This window comes from Daldinia loculata, assembly GCF_022478755.1.
Source record: "Daldinia loculata strain CBS 113971 unplaced genomic scaffold F4817scaffold_26, whole genome shotgun sequence".
NCBI classification, from domain to species: Eukaryota; Fungi; Ascomycota; class Sordariomycetes; order Xylariales; family Hypoxylaceae; genus Daldinia; species Daldinia loculata.
The window spans coordinates 401,782-427,014 of NW_026054880.1; the positions used below are offsets into that span (position 1 = coordinate 401,782).

General features: G+C 46.7%; 11 protein-coding genes across 11 annotated transcripts; 4 read left to right on the forward strand and 7 right to left on the reverse strand.

Annotated features, from left to right (window-relative positions):
* Window positions 1–263: 263 nt before the first annotated feature.
* Window positions 264–1,565, forward strand: F4817DRAFT_358969 (outer mitochondrial membrane transport complex protein-domain-containing protein; the record flags this gene model as incomplete). Its single annotated transcript, XM_049306092.1, has 2 exons — window positions 264–414; window positions 535–1,565. The coding sequence occupies 2 exons, from the start codon at window positions 264–266 to the stop codon at window positions 1,563–1,565; spliced, it is 1,182 nt and encodes a 393-aa protein (XP_049158860.1).
* A 1,608-nt stretch (window positions 1,566–3,173) lies between these two features.
* F4817DRAFT_338553 (PIG-U-domain-containing protein) lies at window positions 3,174–4,925 on the reverse strand. Its single transcript, XM_049303434.1, has 3 exons — window positions 4,566–4,925; window positions 4,230–4,497; window positions 3,174–4,165 (listed from the first exon to the last, which is right to left on the reverse strand). The coding sequence occupies exons 1-3, from the start codon at window positions 4,717–4,719 to the stop codon at window positions 3,310–3,312; spliced, it is 1,278 nt and encodes a 425-aa protein (XP_049158861.1). The 5' UTR covers window positions 4,720–4,925; the 3' UTR covers window positions 3,174–3,309.
* Window positions 4,926–5,121: 196 nt separating this feature from the next.
* On the forward strand, window positions 5,122–7,398 carry F4817DRAFT_338554 (Pescadillo N-terminus-domain-containing protein). The gene is made up of 2 exons (XM_049303435.1): window positions 5,122–5,335; window positions 5,407–7,398. Exons 1-2 carry the CDS (start codon window positions 5,214–5,216, stop codon window positions 7,316–7,318), a joined length of 2,034 nt encoding a protein of 677 aa, XP_049158862.1. The 5' UTR covers window positions 5,122–5,213; the 3' UTR covers window positions 7,319–7,398.
* A 249-nt stretch (window positions 7,399–7,647) lies between these two features.
* Window positions 7,648–9,941, forward strand: F4817DRAFT_316221 (uncharacterized protein; the record flags this gene model as incomplete). The annotated part of the gene is made up of 2 exons (XM_049300641.1): window positions 7,648–7,899; window positions 7,959–9,941. The coding sequence occupies 2 exons, from the start codon at window positions 7,648–7,650 to the stop codon at window positions 9,939–9,941; spliced, it is 2,235 nt and encodes a 744-aa protein (XP_049158863.1).
* Window positions 9,883–11,098, reverse strand: F4817DRAFT_117235 (haloacid dehalogenase). Its single transcript, XM_049297563.1, has 2 exons — window positions 10,888–11,098; window positions 9,883–10,821 (listed from the first exon to the last, which is right to left on the reverse strand). The coding sequence occupies exons 1-2, from the start codon at window positions 10,935–10,937 to the stop codon at window positions 10,068–10,070; spliced, it is 804 nt and encodes a 267-aa protein (XP_049158864.1). The 5' UTR covers window positions 10,938–11,098; the 3' UTR covers window positions 9,883–10,067.
* Window positions 11,099–11,411: 313 nt separating this feature from the next.
* On the reverse strand, window positions 11,412–12,995 carry F4817DRAFT_338560 (putative lipase/esterase). Its single transcript, XM_049303436.1, has 4 exons — window positions 12,798–12,995; window positions 12,378–12,736; window positions 12,198–12,258; window positions 11,412–12,118 (listed from the first exon to the last, which is right to left on the reverse strand). The coding sequence occupies exons 1-4, from the start codon at window positions 12,858–12,860 to the stop codon at window positions 11,522–11,524; spliced, it is 1,080 nt and encodes a 359-aa protein (XP_049158865.1). The 5' UTR covers window positions 12,861–12,995; the 3' UTR covers window positions 11,412–11,521.
* Window positions 12,996–13,774: 779 nt separating this feature from the next.
* On the reverse strand, window positions 13,775–14,621 carry F4817DRAFT_338561 (putative integral membrane protein). The gene has a single exon (XM_049303437.1). The coding sequence runs from the start codon at window positions 14,350–14,352 to the stop codon at window positions 13,852–13,854; it is 501 nt and encodes a 166-aa protein (XP_049158866.1). The 5' UTR covers window positions 14,353–14,621; the 3' UTR covers window positions 13,775–13,851.
* A 2,159-nt stretch (window positions 14,622–16,780) lies between these two features.
* On the forward strand, window positions 16,781–17,431 carry F4817DRAFT_338562 (uncharacterized protein). Its single transcript, XM_049303438.1, has 2 exons — window positions 16,781–17,009; window positions 17,077–17,431. Exons 1-2 carry the CDS (start codon window positions 16,866–16,868, stop codon window positions 17,317–17,319), a joined length of 387 nt encoding a protein of 128 aa, XP_049158867.1. The 5' UTR covers window positions 16,781–16,865; the 3' UTR covers window positions 17,320–17,431.
* Window positions 17,432–18,999: 1,568 nt separating this feature from the next.
* Window positions 19,000–20,280, reverse strand: F4817DRAFT_365479 (uncharacterized protein; the record flags this gene model as incomplete). The annotated part of the gene is made up of 2 exons (XM_049306871.1): window positions 19,000–19,517; window positions 19,572–20,280. The coding sequence occupies 2 exons, from the start codon at window positions 20,278–20,280 to the stop codon at window positions 19,000–19,002; spliced, it is 1,227 nt and encodes a 408-aa protein (XP_049158868.1).
* A 584-nt stretch (window positions 20,281–20,864) lies between these two features.
* On the reverse strand, window positions 20,865–21,174 carry F4817DRAFT_316227 (uncharacterized protein; the record flags this gene model as incomplete). The annotated part of the gene is made up of 2 exons (XM_049300642.1): window positions 20,865–20,875; window positions 20,937–21,174. 2 exons carry the CDS (start codon window positions 21,172–21,174, stop codon window positions 20,865–20,867), a joined length of 249 nt encoding a protein of 82 aa, XP_049158869.1.
* A 994-nt stretch (window positions 21,175–22,168) lies between these two features.
* F4817DRAFT_117254 (uncharacterized protein) lies at window positions 22,169–23,807 on the reverse strand. Its single transcript, XM_049297564.1, has 5 exons — window positions 23,440–23,807; window positions 23,307–23,377; window positions 22,869–23,248; window positions 22,758–22,822; window positions 22,169–22,700 (listed from the first exon to the last, which is right to left on the reverse strand). The coding sequence occupies exons 1-5, from the start codon at window positions 23,651–23,653 to the stop codon at window positions 22,348–22,350; spliced, it is 1,083 nt and encodes a 360-aa protein (XP_049158870.1). The 5' UTR covers window positions 23,654–23,807; the 3' UTR covers window positions 22,169–22,347.
* Window positions 23,808–25,233: the final 1,426 nt, after the last annotated feature.

The following is a 25,233-nucleotide window of genomic DNA, read 5'->3' on the forward strand; positions in this document are numbered from 1 at the left end:
GTGCTAGAAGCTCTCGTTAACTGGATCCTTCGGTTGCGATTTTAGTAATTCTCGAAGCCGAACTAAGTGTAATTATCACTTGTTATCACTTGATCACTACAACTAGGTACACATTGAAGCTCACATCACACCATTCGGCCCTTTCTATTAGATGATTAGGAGTTGGGCATTGTTATCGGCTCCCTCTCTGCCAACCCAGCTGAATCCTTGCCGCTCTATCTCCTTTTCAGCCTTGGATACGACCGACGTCCCAAAAGTTCCAAATGGCCCTTGAACTTCATGTTTGGGGTCCAGCATTCGGGCTTGATTCTATCGATCCCGAATGTCTAGCCGCCGTTGCATGCTTCCGCAGCTGCATTCCCCGCCAAGATTGGACCCTGATCGCCAGCAATGACGCTGCGGTTAGCTCAGATTGTACGGCCCCATCTTGATCCTTCCCTAATTAAACAAATCTCATGATATCCACCTCAAACATATCTTCGCCATATCTTCGCCTAGTCACCGAGGATTAGCAGCTGATCAAACAATTGATAGACCGCCTCCCCGCCTTGAATCACAAAGGTAGTTGGACTTCTGGATACTCGGACATCGTCTCGTATCTTACTAGACATGGGATTTTACATATCGACAATGACCTCACACCGCTGCAGAGGGCCGATTCCCTCGCCTGCGCCTCTTTTCTAGCGACTCGTGGGTCTGGTCTGCTTTCTATGTCGCTTTATGTCTCGCCTAGGGCATGGGTTGAGATGACTCGACCTGCCTATTCATCCCTGCTGCCATTTCCGCTCACGTGGACTGTCCCTCCAGCTGTCCGTGCCGCTGCTGTTGAAAGGGCTGAACATCTTGGCATCGGCTACCTCGCGGCTGAAGTAGATACGGAGGAATCCTCATCTAGTGGTCCAGCTGAAACAACGTCAACTGGATTTCTCCGACTTCGGGATCGTCTTGGTCCCCGTAGGACTATGCAACCAGAGCACACGGCTGCTATCCGATTCCAGCATTTCGCAGAGGACTTTTATTCCGTCTTGGATGAACTTCGCGGAGACAAGAGGTTCTTCCTGCGGGATGACAAGCCGTCATCCATCGATTTCTTAGCCTATGGATACTTCCAGTTGATGCGCGTGCAAACGCCGCATCCCATTCTTAAAAACGCGCTAGAAAAATCCTATAGTCGCTTAGTCGTATTCGTGACAGAGCTACGTTCCTATGGAAACTATCAGGAATTGCCGTGGAGGGAGCCCAAGGCGAGGGGTGCGTTGGGTCTGATTGGTCGCTTTGCTGAAGGATCAATCGAAGCCATCCCAGGCGTCGGGGACAGCTGGCGAAAGTGGCACAAAGGCAGCGTCGATACCCGGGACAGCGATGACGTGAGAGATCCTACTCAGCTGATAATCGCCGTCGGGGGAGCTGTCACGAGCGTGGCCGCGCTAGGCTTTATGGCACTCTTTCGCGCGTTGTCACCCTTCGGTGCCAGCACGCATCGTTTCGAAGCAGCAAAGGAAGACAAAACCGGACTACTCCAATTTGGTGAGATAGGCTCGATATTAGACGGGTTACCTATATGAGAACAGCCTAAGAGTTTCCCGTCTAGAAGCGATGCCGTGTACGAAGGGGGTAACATGGATGTAACTGTCGCGGTTGAATCTGAGCCCGGCGTATCCCCAAGGAGGGATATGTATTCCGTGGCTGAGTCTGACTTTGAGCTCAATGGCCAGTCAAAGTGAACCATGCTTGCGTAATTACACAATTGCGAGACAATCATGATGTGAACTCGCGTGTGGCGACTGGAGGTTGGCCTGGATTTGTTCGGCGTTTGGGCATTAGATACCACTAAGCTGAGAGAATTTGCGACTAAGAGCTGCTCCTAAGTGTCAAGGTGTACTGTGCCCTCTCGTTTAAAGAAATTACGCTTGCTCCTATACGGAACCCCCATCATGTTAAATCTAATAGCATAGGTAAGCATACATCCCATGTTATAACCATATCTCGTTCTTATGCGCGAGTAATCCTCGATGGATGAGGCTCTGCTGCTTGCCGGATCTTGTAGATCTAATTTTCTTATACGCACTGCAAACTTAGTAAGATAGATGGAGAAGTTCCGTAGGAGTACTAAATCGAAGCACCGCTCTTACACGACTCCTATTTTTATAGAATGCACAGACGCGTAAACGCACTCGTGTGTATGTCAGACGCAGATCAGGATTCCCTAGTAGGCTTCTAGAAGATCCTGGCTGGCAGCGAAGTACTGTACTTTCGCTGATGATTACGCATTTGTTTGATGTTTGTGTAATTCGGGAAATCATGTTATTATTCTAGAAGCTTTAGTGTGGTTATCGTAGTTGGCTAGTCTTATTGGAGGCAATGCTTGAGTTCTACGGTATAATGGTGCTTTATAATCGGATTTGTAAAAATTTACTATTGGTAGCCAAGGCTTAAACTACTCCTTACATATCATGTGTTATACGTGGAAGTTGGTTCCTATCCGCAATGCCCGATATATACCTAATATCACGTAATAATGGCTTAATATATAGACTTCTTAAGGAACAGTGTATGTGGCTTTAGATTGTTAGACTTGAAGTAGCTTATATGTATTATGGTCAACTATCAACTAATGAAGTAGAAATCTTGACTCAGTCAATTACTGGCCTTAGCACGTTTTACTTGCCTTTGAATGAGAGTCGTTGTTCACAAGTATATTGTATTCTCTCTTTTTTGTGATAGTGACTATTATTTCTATTGTAACTATTCGTAAATGATGCTCTTAATAGACTCTTTTATTCGCCCTCTTAGTTACATATAATGATACGGCGGATGAGGTGAATAATATGAAAGCGAGTTGTTCCAGGAACACACTACTTTGATAATGGCCCCCTTTCACCTTATTAACTATTGGCTACTATTCGGTTTGAAATATGTTCAAGCTTGTAGGTCTACCTATACTTAACTAGTTATAGACGTATAGTACCTTGGGTATAATCCCCAAAGTAAATGACACTCGAAGCGGAGAATAGTTGAAGGATAACAGGTATTTACCTGGTTGAACTGATACAACACTTCTTCCTAACAATGCTTGATGTACGACACCAAGGCTAAAGGGCTTATTCATCTAGTGTTAGTAGAAATGTAATCTGGTAATTGGTATGGTTTAAGGTGAATGGTTATAGTATCTGAGAAAATTTATTGCATTCATATGATATTCATACTAAAACTCTAGTCCCCCTTATGGTTCTCGAATATGGTCTATACTGAGGATCTTTCTAGAAATCACACTACGCCGATATTAGACTAGCGACACCAACAAGGCTACTAAACCTGTCGGATTTCTTTCCCAACCATCTCGGGCCGTTCTATCTCCCACTCATCCCGGAGTACTGCAAATGTCAGGTCGCTGACCAGCAGACTCTGACCTAAACTCCAAACCAGAGTAATGGCGTAGAAGAAGTTTGCATTTCCGCTGCCGGCATAGATCCACAGGTAATAGAAGGAAGGGCCTAAGAATGAGGAATAGAGTATGGTTGAGGCTGCTAAGAAACTATATCGTAGAAGCGGAAATACGTGTCTGAACAGTGGCACCATGGCAAGGAATAAACTCGTATCGGCAATGTTGGGATATGGCTTGAAGATGGCGAATATTCCGAGGATTATAGTTAGTACGGCAAGTGGTTGTGACCGGATGCGAATCGAGAGTCCCCCCACGTAACATGATAGGTGCAACCAGAATACGCCAAGGAAGAAGGCGCGGAAGCTGTCGAACATCTCGATAAAGAAGTACCACCATAGTCCAACGTTTGGTGTTAGGTCGGTTAGAGTCAATTGGATCCCGTAGGTCGAAGCAAGGAATTCCCAGGACCCGGTCAGGAGATAGGAGCCGAGGAGTAGGACCGAGAGACACAGACTAACAGCTGCCACATTGATGCCGGCGAATTGTAACAGCGACGAGGTCCTTCTTGAGGCATGTTGCCGGTCGTATGCCAAGAGTATTAACGGAGGGAGGAGTAAGATGGGATACATGGAGAGGTAAGTAGCGAAAGAGAGAGCTAGCATGGAGGTAAAGGGGTTGCCAGCTATTGCCTTTACAATCGCATGTAGTATGGCGCATGTAGTAAAGACATTGGTAGGTCGACCCATGCATGTCGCGATCGTGAATGGGTTAAAGAGGAAGCTATACGGAGTTAACATTAGTCAAGATTCATATAATAGCCAACAGTTGCAGTATAATGACATACATGGCCGCAACGATATAACCACTCCATCTCCTTTCCTTACGGGCCGAGGTAAAGAGTTTCGATGCGCTGGCTTCGCTCGACTCGGCGATCTTGTAAAGCGCATCTGCACTGAGCAGGTCGACTATAATGTAGAGGATATACGCGAATATAGGATACGTCGACGGGTCTGGGAGGAGAGAGAAGAGCGGGAGAAGCAACGGTGCCTGGTGGTAGACGCCGCCATCGTACGGCGAGACATTATGATTATACAGGAATAGGCCCTCCTGTACTGTAGAGATGGTAAGCTTATGAACTAGTATCTTCAGGAAGAAATAACATTGAATATATCTGCCTTACATCGCTTGAAGCTTGTTACGGGGGTCGAGATCTCGACGCGGGCCGTCAGCAAATCGGGAAGTCCAGGAAAGAAAGCGAATAGTGTTAGTCGTAGCAGAGCAGCGGCGGCATATAGACCGGCTGTCTCTTGGAAATGCATTTTATCGCGTTTCATAATGCAATGCCATCGTCGACGACGGTTTAGTTGTTATTACGGATCCGCACTTGGAGTTGAACTCAAAGTTGGACTCAGAGTTGGACTCGAGAAACCGAGATTACTAAGTTGAATGAATGTTGCTGCTTAATTGTTCGAAATTCGGAGTCAACGACTTCTCAACCTATCCCGTGTCTTTCTTGGCTCTTTCCAGCTCGACGTTATTTCAGGGCAAGGACAGGGATCTGTTTGCTTTTGCGGGACTGCATTGGTGGCAGCTATCCTTATCGATAAAAATTGCTAGAGCAACTTAGGATTAGCCCCGGACCCCAGGAAGCGGTCAGAAACGGCAATTCCAATCTTCAGAGCTAGCAAAAGAAAAAAAGTTGCGCCCCGCCGAACTTTTTTCTAATCCAATTCGCCCATAAGTCGATACATGCCTGGCTGGTCGACTGCTCAATTACTTTGAAAAAAGGACACAAAACAAGACAACTAACCAAATCCAAGTCGCCAAAATGGGAAGGATAAAGAAGAAGGGCGAGGCAGGAAATGCTAAGAACTATATCACGAGAACACAAGCTGTGAAGAAGCTCCAGATCAGTCTTCCGGATTTTCGAAAGCTATGTATTTGGAAAGGGTAAGGCAATTCATGCGCCCATTGAGCAATAATGATTCGCATAGTCGAATATCTGTTAACCTGAACTTCAGAATCTTCCCCCGAGAACCAAGAAACAGGAAGAAGGCTTCTAAAAGTTCGACGGCCTCCACCACCTTCTACTATGCCAAGGACATCCAATACCTTTTGCACGAACCTTTACTACAGAAGTTTAGAGAGCAGAAAGTTCTCGAGAAGAAGATCTCAAGGGCGCTTGGCCGTGGCGATGTCAACGACGCAGGCCGACTCGAGCGCAATGCTTCAAGGCCTGAGAAGACAGGCAAACCACGATATACTCTCGACCATGTCATCCGAGAACGATACCCGACTTTCGTCGATGCGGTACGCGACCTTGACGACTGTCTCTCTATGCTATTCCTTTTTGCGAACCTCCCATCTACATCCACAGTCCCGGCTAAAATGATCGCGCGCTGTGAACGACTTTGCCTTGAATTTGAACATTACTTGATCGTATCGCAGAGCTTGCGCAAGTCTTTCTTATCGATCAAGGGTATTTACTATCAGGCAAATATCCAAGGCGAGGACGTCCTATGGCTTGTGCCGTACAAGTTCAACCAGAGAGTTGTAGGAGATGTCGATTTCAGGATCATGGGTACTTTTATCGAGTTCTACATGACCCTCTTAGGTTTTGTCAACTTCCGGCTATACACTTCAGTTGGTTTGAAATACCCGCCCAAGTTTGACCAGACTAAAGACGATGCAGCTGGTGAACTTGGCGCTTTCCAGCTCGAAGGCAATCTTGCGACAGCCGTATCAAACGAAACACCGGCGCAGCTGACGAACGGCGACGCGGAAGCGGGACCGGATCCTAAGACTCAGGCCGAAGTGAACAAGCTTATTAAAGAAATGCGAGAAGTAGACGTCGATGGTGATCGAGTTGAGATTGACGCAGACAAAGATGAGGCTATGGCAAATGCGATTGACAAGTTCGAGCCAGCCGCACCCGGGGGTGATATTCTACCCCAGCCAAGCCACTCGGGAAGCGAGCCCGAGTCGCTTTTTGCGAACTGCACGTTCTACTTATCCCGAGAAACACCAAGACAGTCTCTAGAATTCATACTTCGTGCGTTTGGTTGCAAGCGTATTGGCTGGGATGCCGTCCTAGGCGAGGGTGCATACACAACCAACGAACGGGACCCATCTATCACACATCAAATAGTCGACCGTCCAGTCATACAAGCTGCTACGGAAGAGGATGGTAATGGCGAGGACAACCAGACAGCACAGAAACTTGCATCGAACCAAAGGATGCCCGGCCGAATTTACGTCCAACCACAATGGGTTTGGGATAGTATCAACGACGGGGAATTGAAACGGCCAGACCTCTACGCTCCTGGGGCTCAATTACCACCTCACTTGAGTCCATTTGTACAGAATACTCAAGGAGCTTATGATCCGACAATACCGCTAGAAGAGCAACAGACCGAAGGCGAGGCATTGGAGGATAGCGAGGAAGAGATAGATGAAGACGAGGAAGTAGATGCTGATGAGAATGATGGTAGCCTTGCGGTTAAGAAAATACAAAGCGCGGCTGACAGCATGGATATTGCTCAATCAGATGAAGATGAGGATGAAGATGGTGATAAGGATTCTTTCGGTGGATTCTCAGACGAGGAGAAAGCAGCGAATGAGTCAGATGACGACGAGCAAGCTGCCGAATTGCAGTACCAGCGGGAGCTCGAAGCTGAATTAACGGGCAAGCCGATTAAGCAGACGCCTTCAAATCCTCAGTCCAAGGCTAAGGTGGAAGCGAGAAAGCGACTCGCGAAGCAAGCCAAGGAAGAGGCCGAAGAGCTCGAGAGGGCGAAGGGAATGCTTAGCAAGAAGAAGAGAAAGCTGTTTGAGCAAATGCAATACACTAACAATAAGAAGAGCGCAGAGGACCAAAAGCTTAGGGAGAAGAGGAGAAAACTGGAAAAGCAGAAGGCAAAGGAAAAGGCGTAGATGTTTATTTAGAGGTACATCGGGTAGCTGTTTTGATAATACCATCGCAAATATTTCTTGCGGAATGACTATGATTGCACCTATATTAAATGTGACTATTGAAATGAATATTTCAGCGGGAATAGTATCATGGTCCTGTTTTGAGTTTTGTGGTTTTAGTTGGTTGGAAAATTTTATGTTTTCAATTGGTGAATGCCATGGTGACTAAAACTATCCAAAATCAACATATTCAACTATACGTAACTTGGTCTTACAGTTGATTAACACGTCGATACTGTTTCTCACCACAGCTTAATTAACTCTAGTCTAAGAAGGCTAGCACAAACAGTATGGCATCAGCTGCGGACGAGTCGGATGAATATTTACAAGGCGACGACTCTGATGATTTTTCGGACGAGGATGTGCGGGCTAATAGGTGGCACGGTCCTAAGTCCACATGGCAGCGGTTCAACCACGAGGAAATAGATACGTTAACAGCGCTGAAGGAGATTCGCGATAGGGACTTATCAGTTCATTTATACAATGCATTTGCGCTTAAGCAAGGGCATAGGAAAACGCAAGATGGACCGGTGCCTAATAAAGTGTGTTCACCTTAACCATCAAACAAACGACGGAACGCGTGCTAACTGGAAAACACAAGGATATCAATGAGGCGACCGGACAGCTAGTTCAACCCGACGACTGGCTGCCGCAACAGGCATGGACGGCTTGGCCTATGCGCGCGGATAAAGTCCCACCACCGCAGGACAGCGCCAGGAGTCTATTAAATAGTCGGGATGAGAGATTCACGTTAAGAAAGGCCGTTCGTGATATGCCGAGCACGGCCCTGGAAGAGATCATCGGCGCCGAGATCTTAAAGACTGCTAAAGACAAATTCAACGCTAGGCCCTGGGTCAAGCCGGATGTGTCTGATGAAGAAGTAGATTCAGAATTGCAAGAAGATATTGACGATGAGGATTCGGGTAGAGAGACGGAGGCTTCTACCTCGTCTAGACGTAAGAAGTCCAGGTCTAGGTCTAAGTCTGCTAAGCTCGAGGCCATAAGTGGAGATGAAAAGATGGACGTTGACGAACTCAAACCTGAAATCGATCCTCTCAGCAAGTCGGATAAGAAACTGAGGCTGAGACCGGTAATCTCGACAGATGACGACTTATCCTACAGTCTCTTGCGCCCATCCGTCCGGCATATTCTCACCAAGCTAGACGCGACACTCACTATTCTCCATAATACACAAGAGTCAGCTCTGAATTACCAGTCCGACTCAGCGGACTCAGAAGCGTCAGACACCTCGCATCCTAGTAGCCGAAAGCCGCGATCTAGACAGGGCTCGCAGACCCCAGCTGATGGAAAAAAGCGGCAAGGCAGGCCACCTGGATCTTTATCTCAGAATCGATCTCGCAGACGGTCAAAAGTGAGGGAGGTGACAGTACCGCCGGCAGAAGACTCACCTCAGAATGAGGAAGAAGGAAAACCCACTAGGAAGCCGGGTAGACCGAAGAAAGAATATCCTCGCCTCGAGGGCGAGACCGACCGAGAGTATGCCATCCGCATCGCAAGATTACAGAAAAAACCTATCCCTATATTTTCTGATGACTCCGACCCAAAGCCCGATTCTGGCGCAGAAGACCCGGCGGGAGACAGCGGTAACTCCGGCGACGGGGAAGAGACCACCGCCGAGACAGGTCGCGGAAGACGAACACGGCGAAAGAGAAAGACAAACAAGGACAGCCGGTCTCCTTCTCAGGCCTCACCTGCTTCCGGAGGCAAACCCCGTAATACTCAAAGATCCGGACACTCAAGGACCCGTCTCGGCCTCCGAGACTGGAGAGATGTTCTCGGCGCTGCGGCACTAGCCGGTTTCCCAGCAGACGCAGTCGACCGCGCAGCAAGACGCTGCGCCGACCTCTTCGGGCAGAGCATGACGCTGCATACCCTCGCCGAGGGCCCAGCCGTCTCGTCATCTGGCCGGAAAGCTCCCCTGGGAAGGGTAACTACGTATGTTCCTGGAATGCCGCAACCGCCCTTGCTAGAAGAAGAAGAGGAGGAGGAAGAAGAGGAGAACCAGCGTACTCGTTCTATGAGCATGGCTCGCAGCGCAATATCCGAAGACGAAGCCGGCCCGTCTCAGCGCCGCGCACGCAGCCGCTCGCGATCTCGGTCTCGGTCGCGGTCTGCGTCCGCGGCGCCGGGATACTTCACGTGTTTATTCCCGGACTGCCCTCGCGCCGCGGAAGGGGAAGGGTTCCTACGCCGGTATAACATGTTGCGGCACATGAAGCTGGTGCACGGGTACACGCCATCGGAAGGGGGGAGCGGAGACGAGGCTACGGCTACGGCTACGGCGACGGCGATGGGGGCGGGGATGCGGGAGGAGGTGGATAGTGAGGACGAGATGCATGGTGCTGTGCATGTCGATTGGTTCTTGCGCCCGGTTAAGATTCGTCGGGGATGGAGGGCGAATGATGTTAGTGAGGAGTCTAGGACTAGGAGGAGCGGGTATGGGTATGCGCGGGGACGGGGGAGGAGTCGGGGGAGAGATGGGGAGGGGGAGGGGGAGAGGGAGAGAGAGAGGGGTGGTGAGGATAGAAATGGGGATATGAGGATAGGTGGGAGGAATGATTGAGTATAAGTATGATATTACGAGAGATAATATCTTATTTAACTATGTAAAATAATGGGTTTACTTTTATTATTTATTTATTTCTCTTTTCATTTATAACCCTACCCTATCCATTACCCCTATCCCACATCACGACTTCTCCTTCGCAGCAAACTGCCTCTCAACCTCATCCGCGAAATCACCCAAAGTATCAAACCGCCATCCAAACGCCACCTTATCCTTCAACTCTGTATAACTGCCCCCCACCCCCTGCGCGTCCTCGCGCTCCCCGCCCCTCGATATCCACACACTCGGCAGCCCCAGCTCCTTCGCCGGCACATGATCCGCCGTCAAGCTGCGCGCAACATGCAGCAGCTCGCCCTCGTCCCTGTCGACGCCGAGATACGCGCGCAGGTGTCCGAACAGGTACTCGAAGTTGGCGTGCGACGGCTTGTACGACCCGATGTCCTGCGCCGTGCAGACCGCGTCGAAGCGCGCGGGGGCTAATCGCTGGTCTACCGTTGCCGCGATGTTGTTGTTGTCGACGTTGGACAGGATAGCGAGTTTGTAGCGCTTTTGCAGCTTTAGTAATGCGGGGATGGTGTCGGCGAATGGTGCCCAGGACCCGGGCGAGTTGCCGAAGGGCTCGGCGATGCTGTCTGGTAGTCCGGGGAGCTTGAGCTCGTCGCGCGCGAAGGCGGTGATGGACTCGGCGAGGATCTCGTTGTAGAGGAGTGTGGGATGCGTGTGCTCGTAGACGTCGGTGATGGCGTTGAGGCGCCGCATGGCTTCTATTGGCGGGTCCGTGTTGAGGGGGTGTGTGGGCGGGAGCTGCGAGGTGAGGATCCGGACGGTGCTTAGGAAGCCGGTTTCCCAGTCGATGAGTGTGCCGTAGCAGTCGAAGCTGGGGGGGGATTTAATTAGTATATTATAGACGTTTAGACATCGATCGAAGGAGGGGCTTGTTTACCTTAGAGCTTTGAAGCCTGTTAGGTCGGGATATTTACTTTTGGAGGCCATTCTTTCTTCTTGCCGGGTCAAGTATATTAAGAGATCGATTAACTAGAACTAAGTATTTCAAGTGATTTGTAGACGTTTCGAAGATGGTTAAACAAGCATCTATTCGTATATAAGTTCCTATATTCTCCTTCCCCTCGAAAGTTTCGCTGGCGTCACTCACGCCTTTATGTACAAGACATTACATCACATACCCTAACTGTGCAGGCCCCTCACGGCTGTCTCCAAAAATTCCCAGCTCTATATGCACGATGCTCCCTAAAGTGCGGAGGAGCAGCAAATCATCGCACTAGCTCTTGATGTACAATAGCTAACTGCCGTATTGGGTAGATCTAAAAGTTACGTTCTCCAAGTTTTACGGGGGTGAATGACGACAAGGGCGCGAATGTCCGCCGGAAAGCGGAGATCAGGGTAAGATTGAAATTCGGTGCTTCTAAGTGAGACCGTAGCAATTTAACGATGTTCAAATGATTTGGGCAATTATGAATTGGTAGATCTGTAGAATAGATACTATACTTCATATGTCTATTTCCATGTAATAGACCGGCTCGAGGCGCTTTAACCCCTGAGCGATATCCGAAGCGGGTTTATTGTTTCTGCTCAAGTAGCCACTTTACACCCTTGATGGTGTCTTCCACGAACTCGCGGCTTCTGTCTAGTTGCGGCCAATTGGTCCAAAAGTAATGGCCGAATCCCTTGTACAAGTCTAGCCGTGTCTTAACGCTTGCCTCCTCTCTCAAAATCTTCTCGTAAATTAAAGCCTCATCTCTCAGGGGATCCAGTCCGCAGACCTGAAAGTATGCAGGTGGCAGCCCACGGTGTCCGCCCTCAAGTCCCCCGTATAGGAAGGGTACCATGCGCGGATCGGACCACGATGCTTTGAGGGTCTGAGACACTTGCTCGGCGAATTCGGCGCCGACTTTGATCTTGAGCACTGGGTCTATGTTAGACGTGACGTCTGGGTGCGAAAGGTACTCTGATCGATATTGTGGCGGGATCAATGCTGGGGGAGTCAGACACATTATCGCTGGCACGCAGAGGTATTGTCCTGTTAAGGGTGGGTTGAGCTTCCCGTCCCGTGCGATGTGCGCGAGAACAGCTGTGATGTTGCCTCCGGCTGAACCGCCGCCGATGATGAAGCCAAGAGAAGGGTCTGCGCCGAGGGATGCTGCGTTTTGCGCTGCCTGCCCAGGGTAGTGGTAAGCATATGGAGGGTCTTGTTGATATATGATGGGTAGGTAGAAAATAGAAAGAAATGCCTACCCATTTCAATGCATCCCAGCTATCATCAATCCAAGTAGGGAAAAGGTGTTCCGGCCCTAGACTATCATCGTGCATGTTCTATTAACTTGCTATATCCATGCCTGAGACCCTTTGTAGCTTCTACCTGTACATGAAGAGGTATCCGCATTGTTACTCAAACATCTCACTTAGCTCACTTACCGATAGTCAACATTGACGCAGACAGCCCCTAGATCGCGACTGAAAAGCCGGCAATTGGTCTCTTCGTCGCTCAAATCACCCATGCTCCACCCGCCTTCGTGATACATCACGACTAAGGGGCTTCCTTGCGTCGGCTTCACTACAGGGCGATAAATGCGCACCGTGATCTCACTGCCATCACGCACGGGAATCTTGCGGTCCTCCTCGCTAACCTGCTCTAAAATTGGCCCTGGAACATAGCGGAGGTGGTGTTTTTCACGCAGAGTAGTGGCCCGGTGTGCGCGCAGCGCCGAATGAGACTCGTCTCCGTAATACGGATCGGATGGTAGTGGGTCCCGGACCGGACTACGGGCTAGTGCCTGTTGTCATGTCGGCAAGTCCTCTTAGAGAATGATATGCTCGCCTCGGATAGAAACTCACGTCTACCATGGCCGGGTCCATTACTCCGTAAGAGAGGAGCTCTTCTTTAGTACGAGGTGCCATAGTTAATATCGTCTGGATACGCTAGAGAGAAGAAACACAAGTAACAGCCAAAGTAAGGCTAGCCCGGGAATAGTTACGCTTACGATATTACCTGTCGGAGTCGTCGAGAGCAGAATGTAAGACAATGAGGAGTACACCTCGGCCGAACGTGCAGTGACATCATTTCACTCTTTTCCCGAGCTTTACTCTCATATAGCGATGTGGGTGGTGAATCATTTTGGGGATAATGATATTATGATATCGATATTCATCATTTTATCGGATACATCTACGAAATTGATATATCGTCATATGTAATTCGCATATGTCTCATTCTATCTGCAACAAATATGTTTTAGTCTCAACCGACAGACTTCGACGTGGCAGTAAGATTGGGTAAATAACTCTCGAAATACTAATTGAAGGCTAGTCTACGGAGCTATTAGCGGTTGGTCCGTATCGACCGACACTTTTCGGCCGAATCCCCCGCAATCGATCGGGACTGAGGTTTACGGCTTTACGCATAATGACTTTCGGGTAAGCTGACGAGCTTGATCTGAGGATCAAGGAGCACGTAGCATGAAAAAGGAATTTTGACTTCCTGAATAGGCGTTACACATATAAGTCAGGACCTATGGTTGGTAGTTTCGTACTTGATGAGCGGCGTGGTAGCTCATGCGGTGTGCAAGAGTCTCCTAAAGCGAGATCCTAATCGTTGCTGAACAGCTTACTCAGTCCGGACTACTATATTGAATACCTTATTGGCCAGGCGCTGGACTAGTTAACTCCCCGTATCGTCCTTTCGATCGGCGAGCGGCATCCAGGTTCTCGGTCCCCCGCAGAGCCAAGGCTTGACCCCGAAGTTGGAAAGCCAGGTTTCTAAATGGTGAATATCTATTCGATTGCAACCCTCCATTTTATTCGTGTAACAGCGGTGTGAGAATGATCTATTTATTCTCCGAGATGGTAACTAATTGAATACATTGGCACGTCTACCTTAAGAGGATAGTGTTTATGCGGAGAAAGTCTTGACGGCGGCAACAACGCAGCAGACCCAACCAGCCAAATCCACCGTCAATGTCCTCCAATTATGAACATAGAGCCAGCCCTTTAGCTCACTCACATTCTTCTCCTTGGCGTCGCCGGAGATGGCTCGGATTTTAGGAAGAACGAAAGGGAAGTACACTTGGTGGCCAAGCGCGAACACGATAGCACCGGAGTACCAAATGAACGAGCCGCGTTCGTGCAGGAGGTTGCCCGGCGCGTACCGTAGGTTAGCCGCAGATGACAAGATGGTGATGAGAAGTAGGCCAACTACGCGAGGCGCGCCACGGTCGAAGAAGGTGCTGAAGTAAGACGGTAAAAGCTGATTGACCAAGTCCCGTTTGCTTGGGTCGAGAAATAGCTGTAGAAACTCGTACTGGTCCCAGCCGAACCACAGCGAGCAGGTAGACGAAATGGCGGGGGTGATGCGGAGTAGCGCAATCGGATCGAAGAACAAGCCTGATGCCATTTTGGTGAACCCGTTCCGTTCTAGCAGATGGTATCCGAGATGTGCTTAGCCGCCGAGACTTCGGTCTTGTGAAAAAGGTATAGTTTAGGCGGTGTATGTGTGGTATTCGGAATTCCAACACAGAGCACGTCTCGTTGACTATATAAACGCTACCGATTTGGGGGGTAAGTAAGCCTACAATATGATTTGATAATCGAGTGTACGACGAGGGTTAGATGGGCTACATTAGGACTTATACGTAATACTATATATCCGAAAGATGTCTGTTTTCGATGCGGTGAGCTTTAAATGAAGTCCAGGGATCTTTAAGCACATCGTAATTCACATCCAATCATGGTAGTTATTTTTAAAGAAGCTGAATAGACTAACAAGCCCGAAGGATCGCATCGCGATATTGCAGGACTTGGGGTATATTTGACTTGCAGAACTTGTGTAGATGATTTGATTAATTGCCTTTAATAATTCATCCTAATCTTCGTCTTATCCATTCATTCCGTGGAAATTTTCCCCGAGTCTTAGGTACCTAGGTAGGTAGTATTAACTTGAGTCCTATGAGCGTAGCTGAGCTGTTGCATGAACACTGATCCTACGATGACGAGGATCGAGATCTAGATCGAACTAAAAGCCGAAGTTACGGCTGAGTATAGAATCCTTCTTGTTGCGCAATATCGTCGTAGAATTATGATTGAGGCAATGATAGTGATGTGTTTACGGCACATTACAAGCTAGGTAAATTTCATAGGCTATCAGCGTTCAGGAGAACCCGATACTGTCATCAGCCCCCATTGAGACTTGACTGCCGTCGCATTGCATGCATAAGTGTCGGTAGTAAGGGTTACTAAACTGACTAGGTGCATATAGATTCCCTCCATTTTCGTGTAAGCTGGAGGATATGTAATTCTATTTTACGTTTTTTGGAACTCATCGGTAGTTGGATGCAACCGTGCCTAGCAGTAAGATGATATGCTTACAGGCTGCTGCAGGGTGCCTGATGATGATGATGAGAACGTTAACGTCTATTGGTTGCTATAGGCTAGGTAGCTACAGCGGCGCATCTATGGCGCTTTAGACGTCTAGAGTACCTCGACCTTAGAGGGAGACAGAGCTAGAGTTTCGCCTGACATGAGAGATCTTCCACTTCCTGCCTATGCATTCCACCCCTTCCTGCCTATGGCATTACTTTACCTGGTTAGCGCCGGCGCCAGGTAGCCGACTTTAATCAGGAGAAAAACCGTCAAACACGCCTTCTTATAACGGAGATGGAATCACCCTCAGCGCCCAGCGTGCCTAAGGAAAAACCTGAGTCGGACCAGTTTGGTTTGACCACAGTGGGATTCGAACTGCAGGGTGCCTGAAAGTCCCCTAGGGTTGTGCAACTTACCAAGTTCAGGGGTATTTTAGCCCCGCGGGGTAGAAAACCCCCAATCGTAACAAGCATGTAAATTTTACTAGCTTCATAGATAATATTATCTACCAACGATCATCACTATTTACTCAAAGTATCTATTTAGGTATGAAACTCGTAAACATATGTATTTCAAGTTGGCTTTTCTTCGAAACCATCTACTATAACTAATAACTATAATATAGTAATATCTACTAGTCCAGAGTACGAACGCATGAAGTTACATAGTATATCTTACTAATAACGTTACAACTACCCCAAAAGGAGCCCTCGAAGGTTGTCTTACGTCAGAAACTAGGTAGTTATGCCTCCCTGTATAAAGTGACATCTCGTTGTACTATTAGGCTGCTGCGACATCTTGTCTTGCCTATTGATGCTATGCTCTTGGGCGGGTAGATTAGGATGGATATGTCTAAATCCTCCCAACTTAGAAAAGAGCATATACTGGTCGCGTTGTAGATGATCTTGGGTATGACATTTGGCTCTCAACTCTATATAAAATATTTTTAATAAGTTAGGTGATGTAACTTAAGATTAGGCTTTTAGTTCTCTCCTTTAATTGACTAGATTCCATTTCATCCATTAGTACTGCCTGTTCTTTGATCTAGTATCGATAGCTAGGTACCTACCTAACCTAGGTACATTTAGATATATTCGTGTTATAGGACTCCTATTAGGTAATGTGGGATGAGGATTCCTTACAGCCGCAGTAGTCCGACCTATCAACTTCGTCTTGCATCACAAGCTTTGAGATCCCCTTTCCTCTACAACTTCCATGTAAGTAAGAGCACACATAATAGGAATTGCATGAATCAAGCATCTCGACCGAGTTCGGTCATCGGCTGAAAGCTCGAGAGAACTGTCAGATATTGTGCATGAAGATGATGACAGGAGCAACTACGATGTAACTAACGCGATATAATCTAAGGGTAATGTTAGCAATTATATAGACCAGAATCACGTCTTCGTCAAGTATAAAGATAGAGATATCTGCCGCCTTGGAGTAGTAATATTTTACAGAACGTCACCCTCATCCACTCCTAACACTCAATACTTAGCACTCATCACTCATCACTCATAACCACTTACAACAAATACAATCTTCAAAATGTCTGGACTTATCAAGTACACCGTCGAGCACTACAAGAAGGCTGGCGTCTCAGACGCCGACTTCGTCAAATGGTTCAAGGAGGTCCAAGTCGCCAACGGCCTTCCCCTGATCAAGAAGCACGGCATCGTCAAGTACGCCATTGTAAGTCTTTCTGGCATACACCTACCGCCCAAACATGGCCTCCAGTTTACTAACCAGAACATAATAGCACTTCCGCGACGCCCAGCTGAGCACTGCATTCCGAGCTGAGCTGGAAAAGGTCCGCCCTGAGTGGGAGGTCAGCGACGCCGACATCACCATCGAGTACTACCTGCCCGACATCTACTTGATCCAGAACCTCCTCGCCGACCCCGAGTGGGAGAGCAAGGCCGCCAAAGACCAGGCCAACTTCGTCGACCTGTCCAGGTCTACCATCCACATCGGATACGAGACCGTCTACTTGGAGAACTAAGTTAAGGTTGAAAGGAATCAGGCTTAGAAATGTTAGATATCTAGCCACGATGTATATGAGATGTCACGACGCTGCTTTGGATGATGTCTAGAAATATAAAGATTGATTGCCGCTACTTATGTCTTCAACGTGAACTATTATGAATGATAGGATCTTACTGGTGTAAACCAGATCTTAAGTTTAGCTACCAATAGTGACACGAGAATCTTCGATTTGAAGGATATTCATCCTATTCGTCGCTAATCATGATGATGCCCTGTAATGAGTATCTAGGCATATCTAGTTCCAGTAAGATAAGGTCTGAAATGAGTATACATTTACTCTGTGGTCTGTCTTGGTTGATCACAATTCTTGTTCTATTATCGAAGACACATATAAGCTTTTTATCGTAGTAGTAGTTATTAGATGTTATATTTGGCATTGTATTATTAGTACATATAGTCGGTTCTGGTTCTGGTTCACCCCTCTGCCATGAATATGCAACATGACTATGAGAGGTTTAGGTGCACGAAGGCGTCGGATTTTGGCGTTAAAGACATTGTTAAGTCTAAGTAGTATCATTCATTATTAGTAATGTATTTCTCTATTTTCCTATATTTTAGCCCCTATCTACTGTTGTGAGTAGGTAGTTTCCGACATCTATTCAAATATTCTTCTTCAGGACCAGGAGGCTAGAGTAACCACGCACACCCCCTCCATCTATGACACAACAGAGGCATCAATACGGGGCCGACCAAGTACTGTTTAGAGTTTTCCAATTAAATCTCTTACCAAATGTCAAAACTGTCTTCTTGGCCAACGGGCCATCTAGAACTTCATCGGAAATGTCCTGATACCTTCGTAGTGGCCTGCTAGGTTCGTAAATAGGCACGTAGACATCATCTTCGATATGTCAGAGCTTGCCACCGAGCCGGGGCTATCACTACAGCCATACTTCCTCCCTGAAGATTTCAACAAGTTCAAAGAGGTCTGATTATGCAGGCTACGGGGAACGCTAAAGGGAATTATCGACAAAGTGGTGGCTTTAGCGTATCTTCTTCTTGTGAAGAATTTGGGCTCGAGGACTGTGATTTAAACCCCAGCTTATTCCTGAGGTTCTGGCTAAGAGGCGTAAAATAGAAAAGTTCATATTAGATTTAATATGATGTTTAATTAGGGTACATTTGACTTGAGAAAAGCTGAGAAAGGGCAAATCTGGCAAGGGGTGATGCTGTTTTCCCCAAGTTACCATTCAAAGACTCACGGAGTAATGCTATATTATTATCTAGCTTAGTTTCCATTTACAAAGCGACTGATTCCCGAGCCCGTAGCGATATCATGATGATGGACATCTTATGATCAACTAACATTGTTCTGTGTCAGTTCCCTGTTTCTTTACAAAAGCGTTTAATGATTAACAAAAATAAAGTAAAAGTCATAACGTTAGATGGTGTGTCTTGATAGTTTAAGCGGTTTACAAAATGAGACGCAAGTAAAGTTGAGAAGGCATTAATGGAAATTAGAACTTATTATATTTTAAATTATAGTTGTATTGTACTTCCTTTTTCTCTCTCTTTTTTTTTGTATACCCCCTTAAAGGCCTTTTTATGTTGATGAGTTATAGTGATAAATGCGAGGTTAACGCATAAGCAATGGTAGATAAGTGTATACCTACCTACCTCATGATTTAATCATCATGATTCACTGGGGGAAGATCTCATATGCATACTCTTCCTTTCTTCCAGTCCAGGGCCACACTATTTCCAAGTCTCCGTTCTCATTTCTGGTGAAGTTCGCTTGGTTTTCACCAATGCTTAAAATCTTGAGGTGTGGGACGGCTTTCATGACTATGTCACCAGCCAGCTCAGTGGTATCGACGCGCCGCTTCACCACGGAGCGCCCGTAACGCCTTCCACCTTCTCCGTCATAGGCGTTGCCACACCAATGCCCACCGTCAAAGCCTAGATCTAAATTCGATGAGTCCGGTAGATGTAGCTGCTCGAGCTTGGGGAATCTAGAGATTATGGATAAGTATTCCTGTGACTTGGTTAGAATATAGTGCGTTTCTACTAATAACGGGACTTTAAAACTTGCCTTGAGAAGTTTCCCTTCCTCTTTAGTTTCTTCTTCGGAACCTGTATCCTCGCGCCGATGTCTATCAGACTCCAACGAGCCCTGTATCGTCAATTTTACTAGGTTAGGCATAGCCTCCAAGACTTCTGTGTTTATATTAGCCAAACACGTATATAAATTCTCTGGACAAGTTTAATTACCTTCAAGTCTCTTAAGTGTCCAGCCACCTAGCATCAAGAACTCTCTAAGACTATTCACGGAAGAGGCGGCGCGCACTAGATCAAACCTCGAATCGCGGCCCTCGCGATACCCCTCATTCCAGCTCGGATGATGGAAGAAACTACCGGCTTCTAGAGTCTCTAGGCCGGGACACATGGGTAGAAGGTAATGGCTCTGTGCGCCAGGAACTAGGTGTCGAACGCTGGGAAGCGTCAAATTCCGTCGCGAAAACTCGTCTCTGAAAGCTACCGTATGCTCTGCGTTAAGTCTCCAATTTAATCTCTCTAGATGCGGCATGGATGCCAAAACTTCCGCAAACAAGCCCGGCAGTTCGGATGGCATTTCTGAGTCAACGAGCGGGTTAGAGAATTGGCCGGTACGTACGTAAATGCATACATCTAAGTATCTGACGTCCTCGAGAGCGGCGGTGCAATTGCGCAATTCGTTAAGACGCGAAACAGCATTATCCCATCCCAGCCGCTTGATACCAACCTTGTTATTATCGATGTTGATGCGGCTGAAGAGATCGGTTGGGATCTCGTGCCCAGGGGATGGGCTAGTCCATAGCTGGGAAGACTTATCACATAGTGCGCTGGCGACATCAGGATACGACTCAAGCCAGCCACGGTTTTCAGATAGCCATGGGTGGTCTGTATCAAGGATGAAAGTGGGGATCAATGAGTTCGCCATTGGATTTTGAAGAAATTCGCTGAGTTGTTGGAAGTAGAATGGTAGGTAGGGAAACTTTAACCAAGCACCTGCAACGGTAGTCGCCCCTATATATAAGCAATAGATAGCATATGACAATTTCATTGTTTAGTTTCAAGTGCCTGGTAGGATAATGCAATGGCTCTCTGTTGTTGGGAAAGAATAAAGTCGATGATCGTATAAACTATTACCTACTACCTACGTGGGTAGTCTAACGCTCCGCAATGCCCTTTTAAAATATTAATTTTCCCAACCTGATTCGCTAGAGTTGTCCTCTTGACGATTGTTATGACTCTTTGCCAATCGAGAATGGAGGGGACTAAAAGGAGTAACAGGGGATTGCTGCCTAGGAGGATTCGTCCGCCAAGCATTAAACAACTGTCCTCTAATCAAGAGCGTCATTCATCCGATTTCGAATATACTAACTAGCCACATCTCGATAACTCAAAGTATTGACATATTCTACCAAGTAAAGAATGTCCCTCTCAAATGGCATATCAGATATTATAAGTAATCGTTACCTCGGCTCCCGGAATACCCACTTGGGTTCCTAGCCGCTTCAATATTCAGACAACCCCTATCGCAAAGTTATCAGCTTTCACTTGAGTATTCTGGACATCCAGGGCTCTCTTGGCCACTGTCGGCCGGGGGGCTGACAATGGTGAGTTCATTGAATTCGGCTGCTAGTTCGGGGTTGGCTATTAGCATAGGCTTGTGCACTGATGCCCACTGCTCTGCCACCTTATTGGTAACGGGCGGTTCTATTGTTGTGTCTATGAGACAGTGCACGATGGCGACGTTGGATTCCCGTGCCCTCGCTAGGAGCATCTTAGCTGATTCGATAAGTTTTTGTTTGGTCTCCGGGTCTTGGATCATATTGATGAGTACATTCTGTTAGTCGAGAAAGAGAAGGGCTGTCTTGGATGAGGGGTAGCTCGACGGCTTGCTAGAGTGAAGGCTACTCATGGTGATATGACGGGAGTTTTCTTTGATAGACAAATATCAACACGAGATAACGACGACAGAATGAGGTTAGATAGGTAGCCAGCCTTCGACGTGGGTTAGGAGGTGATTCTAGATGGAGTGGCCAGCAGTCAAGTTAAGTGGTGTACGCACGTCGAATTAGCCCAGTACTTGTTAAAGAGGCGTGGAGAAATAGTAACATAAAGTAGGCTTCCGTATATTTCTCTTTGCTCCCTATAAGTACTATAATTACCTCTTATATATACGTAAAGGAGTTATAGTCCCAAATACTAGTGAGATCACTACGGCACATTCGCTGTATCAGTATCACTGTATCTTAATGCTGCAATAGTCACAATTAATAAACTAAGAGGATGGTTTCTAAGTAACGTAACAGTTAAAGAATTATATAAATAGGGCAATTCGTTAGCCTTAAATGGGAGTACTGAAATGAGTGGCCAAGGAACTGCTAGTTGGTATAATACGTGATACTTTAGCAAGACGTCTGTATAAGCTAGGCTCCACCTTCATTTATGAAGAAGCTCATTTAGTTAATTAAGTCGCTCATATTGCTAATATATCATATCTTTCACTAAGCCTTAATAGAGTTATCAATTAGTCTTACGGTCATCCCTAATACTTAAACCCTCGCCCAACTAAAGACCCTCGTTCGAAATAATATGGTAAGTATCGGGCCTTCTAATATGAACGCTGACTCACGTCGCCTTTACTATAGTATGAAATTGCGAGTCTTCCACGATGAGTTATAGGATTGTGTGTTGTGTGTTGTTGAAGTTCGTGCTTTGACTCAACATGATTTCCATCATCGGTCAAGAATTTATTTCGATATAATTCGGTTTAAATATGTTCTTGAGATATATTCATTAATTACATAATTAATACGCAACTCTATTTCCGTTTGAGCGCCATATTCATATATTGTCAAGCGCTTTCTAACATGCAAATTAAGGTCGGATAATTTTATACGCCGCATTTCTTCAGGGGGATTTATAAGAACCAGCTTGCTTTCTGGCCCTGGCGTTAGACACACTAATCAACTCATCTGAGTGACTCAGATCCACTAAGTTACTGCAGTTCCGGGTCCCGACCCGTCGAGCTATCGTTATAATGTTTAACTGGCTTCAGAGGGAATGTATCAGATATGCTCTCATCAACACGAATCCAGCTCCTAGACGCTTGCGAATCTTCGGCTTCCGGCCAATCATGTACTGGCATGTTCGGATGGGGACCCCTTGCCTGATTTCCGCTAACGCCCCGGGTTCTAGTCGAATTCACTACCGATAACCCGTACCAGTTTCGAATCGCTCTTATAGCCTTGGAATCATCATTAAAGAGGGGCCCAAGTGTAGGGAGGCAGGCGCAGAGGATAGCTACACCTGACTGTATTTCTCCCCATAGCATAAGGACACTAAAGTCAACTTTATAATTATAAGTATGTCTAACAAACGTAGGTATTAACTAAAGGGGTAACTTACAATTCTTGGTTGGGTCTGGAAGTGGATATATCGCTTTCAAGCGAACGATGCTTGTAATACATACGCTATGCTTGTTAGCTTAGGCTGACCAGGGAAGTTCAGGCAACTTACAGTCCTCCTAATATAAAAATAACTAAGAGGGAGATCCTCCTTGGCGCAGATAGCTGGAGCTTTCCTAACATGCTAAAAGGGATACAGAGGATTACCACATCCAGGAGTAGATTTGTTGTTTCATACCCTAAAAGGAAATCCGTTGAATTGAGGCAAAAGAGTTCCGAGTCAAGCTGAGTCCAGAACGCGTCGATAGGGTCGCATTGAAATATTATGATAGATATAGCGATGATGAACCAGATGATACATAAAACGGCTGTGGTTAAGGTTGCCCGCCTGCAGGTCTTGTTTACTGAGAATATTGAGTAGTAAAACCATAAGATGCTCAATTTCACAGTAGTAATAATTCCGCTAAGCAGGAACTCGCAGATCCAGGTCATCTTTTTGCCATTTAGTCCCTTATAGTTTTCCAATTAGCGTTGGTTGAGTACAACTCACTCTCAAAAGTTCGGTCACCTCGGGAGGCTTCAAAGGGGGGCCGGTTTCAAACGCGCCATGTCTGACGATAACTAAATTGATATTCAGCCTATGTCCTGGTAAAGAAACCAGATATATACGAGTAAGCGCCTACAGTCGATTATGAGACCACATTGGGCGCAATAAAGAATCAGGGATACGATACACAGCCAGTCGTGGCCTTGAAGACGTTGAAGCTGACTGATTCTCACCCAGATTCTTAGGAGAACGACGATAGAAGCCAAGCCAATCAAAACAGCACAAGTACGCAAATTCTCTTGGCCGCTTGAGGTAGTGGAATGTGGTGTCGTGGTTATAATAGAGCCCATCTGTCGGGTTGGTGGACGCGTCGGCCTCAAACGAATTGAACAAATTGAAGTTTAAAGCAAGAGACAAAAACAACAACAAGGATCACACGTCACTTAATCTTCTTATAAAGGTCCGTAAATGAATAAAAAATCATGCTACAAAAGAAGGCTGGTGCTGTCAGTGCGGCGGCGTCTGCAAGGCTCGCTGATAGGTCAATTATAAGATGTAAGCGGCACAGGTGGCCGAGCAGACAGATGCCGGCATAAATGCCCCTTCATAATCTTTTAATGGATGATACTCTTTATGTTATATCTTATGTAACTTAACCCTTTTTTCAACTGAATTTAATAAATATATCTCAACGAGCTGGGTTTGGGGGATTTCTTACTACTTTACGGGTTGGAATAAGATATAAGTTTGTGAAAAGGTCCATGTCACTTAGGTACTTAAGCAAGACTTGACCCCAAGATCAGCATTCATTTTGCGTCTTCCCACCAAGTGTATGTATATTAAACCATTAGAATATTAGTGCTGGATTTCGCCTCCTCTCACCCAAAAGTTGCTGCACTTTGATTAAGAAAACGGGCAGTAGTTAAGAATTGATTCGAGATACTTCCAAACAGGAAGGCTTCCTATATACATATTTTAAAAATATTGCAAATGTCGGAATAGCCTTTTATTAGTCCTTTAAATCTGGTACGCTATCCCTAATCTCTCTACGTGCGAGGAGGCAAAAGCCAGCACTAATACCGGTGCAACTGCAGGATAATACATACCTATCTATAGATCGCAAGCGGGATTAGCGACGCCAACCCCCCACATATGATCTTAGTGGATGGAATAAGGACTCTAGCTTGCGGGAGTGCCGCCGGCAAAGGGACATGAATTAACGATTTCCCGACTAACGATCGGACCGAGATCGACATATCCGGCTACCCGCCAACCAACCTGAACATGTTAGGGTTGCACTGTTGGTTACACTGTTGGTTGCATGGGTTCGTAAGTTCGTAAGTTCGTACTCGGCTCGTGTCTTATGAGCCAAACAAAAGCCATAGCGTGGAGCGTAACGCTTTCGCGACATCTTCACAGAAGACGGTTATTCAAAGTGCATAGTAGAGCCGTTGCCGAAATGCTTAATGCCGAGGTCTCTGTCTCGTAGATGATCGGCATATTCGGATTTACATAACTGGAGATTGCTTCGTACGGAGGAGACTACCAAAAGCAAACCAACAAACATCAGCGCCCATGTAATCCGAAATCCGATACATCTTGCCGCATGGCAATGTATGATAAGTCAGATAAAATGCTAATTTTCGCTTATCAGAACTGAATCTCGCATATTAAACGTGGCTATCATTTCCAAAAGTATTCTCTCTTATTGAAACCGAGGCATAAGCCACTTGCGTGCTGTTTGAGTCTCAGGCCATAAGCAGGGTATAGGTCTGTGCTGCAAAACAAAGGCAGGGCACGGGGAGCTCGGACAAGCAGGCATGTGAAGATACATAGGTAGTTAGATATATACTGTGAATAAATAATTACGATTTGAATTATGTCTCGGGGATACCCCACTAGATCGGGGGAGAGCTACATCTAGGGCTAC

Coding starts and splice junctions, on each gene's coding strand:
- F4817DRAFT_338553 (XM_049303434.1), bottom strand. CDS start 4,719: ATGAAACGCGATAAAATGCATTTCCAAGAGACAGCCGGTCTATATGCC. Junction 4,498..4,565: donor CGTAACAAGCTTCAAGCGAT/GTAAGGCAGATA, acceptor CCATCTCTACAG/TACAGGAGGGCCTATTCCTG. Junction 4,166..4,229: donor GGTTATATCGTTGCGGCCAT/GTATGTCATTAT, acceptor AACTCCGTATAG/CTTCCTCTTTAACCCATTCA.
- F4817DRAFT_338554 (XM_049303435.1), top strand. CDS start 5,214: ATGGGAAGGATAAAGAAGAAGGGCGAGGCAGGAAATGCTAAGAACTAT. Junction 5,336..5,406: donor AAGCTATGTATTTGGAAAGG/GTAAGGCAATTC, acceptor CCTGAACTTCAG/AATCTTCCCCCGAGAACCAA.
- F4817DRAFT_117235 (XM_049297563.1), bottom strand. CDS start 10,937: ATGGCCTCCAAAAGTAAATATCCCGACCTAACAGGCTTCAAAGCTCTA. Junction 10,822..10,887: donor ACAGGCTTCAAAGCTCTAAG/GTAAACAAGCCC, acceptor ATCCCCCCCCAG/CTTCGACTGCTACGGCACAC.
- F4817DRAFT_338560 (XM_049303436.1), bottom strand. CDS start 12,860: ATGGCACCTCGTACTAAAGAAGAGCTCCTCTCTTACGGAGTAATGGAC. Junction 12,737..12,797: donor TGGACCCGGCCATGGTAGAC/GTGAGTTTCTAT, acceptor ACATGACAACAG/GCACTAGCCCGTAGTCCGGT. Junction 12,259..12,377: donor TGCGTCAATGTTGACTATCG/GTAAGTGAGCTA, acceptor GCACGATGATAG/TCTAGGGCCGGAACACCTTT.
- F4817DRAFT_338561 (XM_049303437.1), bottom strand. CDS start 14,352: ATGGCATCAGGCTTGTTCTTCGATCCGATTGCGCTACTCCGCATCACC.
- F4817DRAFT_338562 (XM_049303438.1), top strand. CDS start 16,866: ATGTCTGGACTTATCAAGTACACCGTCGAGCACTACAAGAAGGCTGGC. Junction 17,010..17,076: donor GCATCGTCAAGTACGCCATT/GTAAGTCTTTCT, acceptor AGAACATAATAG/CACTTCCGCGACGCCCAGCT.
- F4817DRAFT_117254 (XM_049297564.1), bottom strand. CDS start 23,653: ATGGGCTCTATTATAACCACGACACCACATTCCACTACCTCAAGCGGC. Junction 23,378..23,439: donor ATGTGGTCTCATAATCGACT/GTAGGCGCTTAC, acceptor ATATCAATTTAG/TTATCGTCAGACATGGCGCG. Junction 23,249..23,306: donor AGGTGACCGAACTTTTGAGA/GTGAGTTGTACT, acceptor AATGGCAAAAAG/ATGACCTGGATCTGCGAGTT.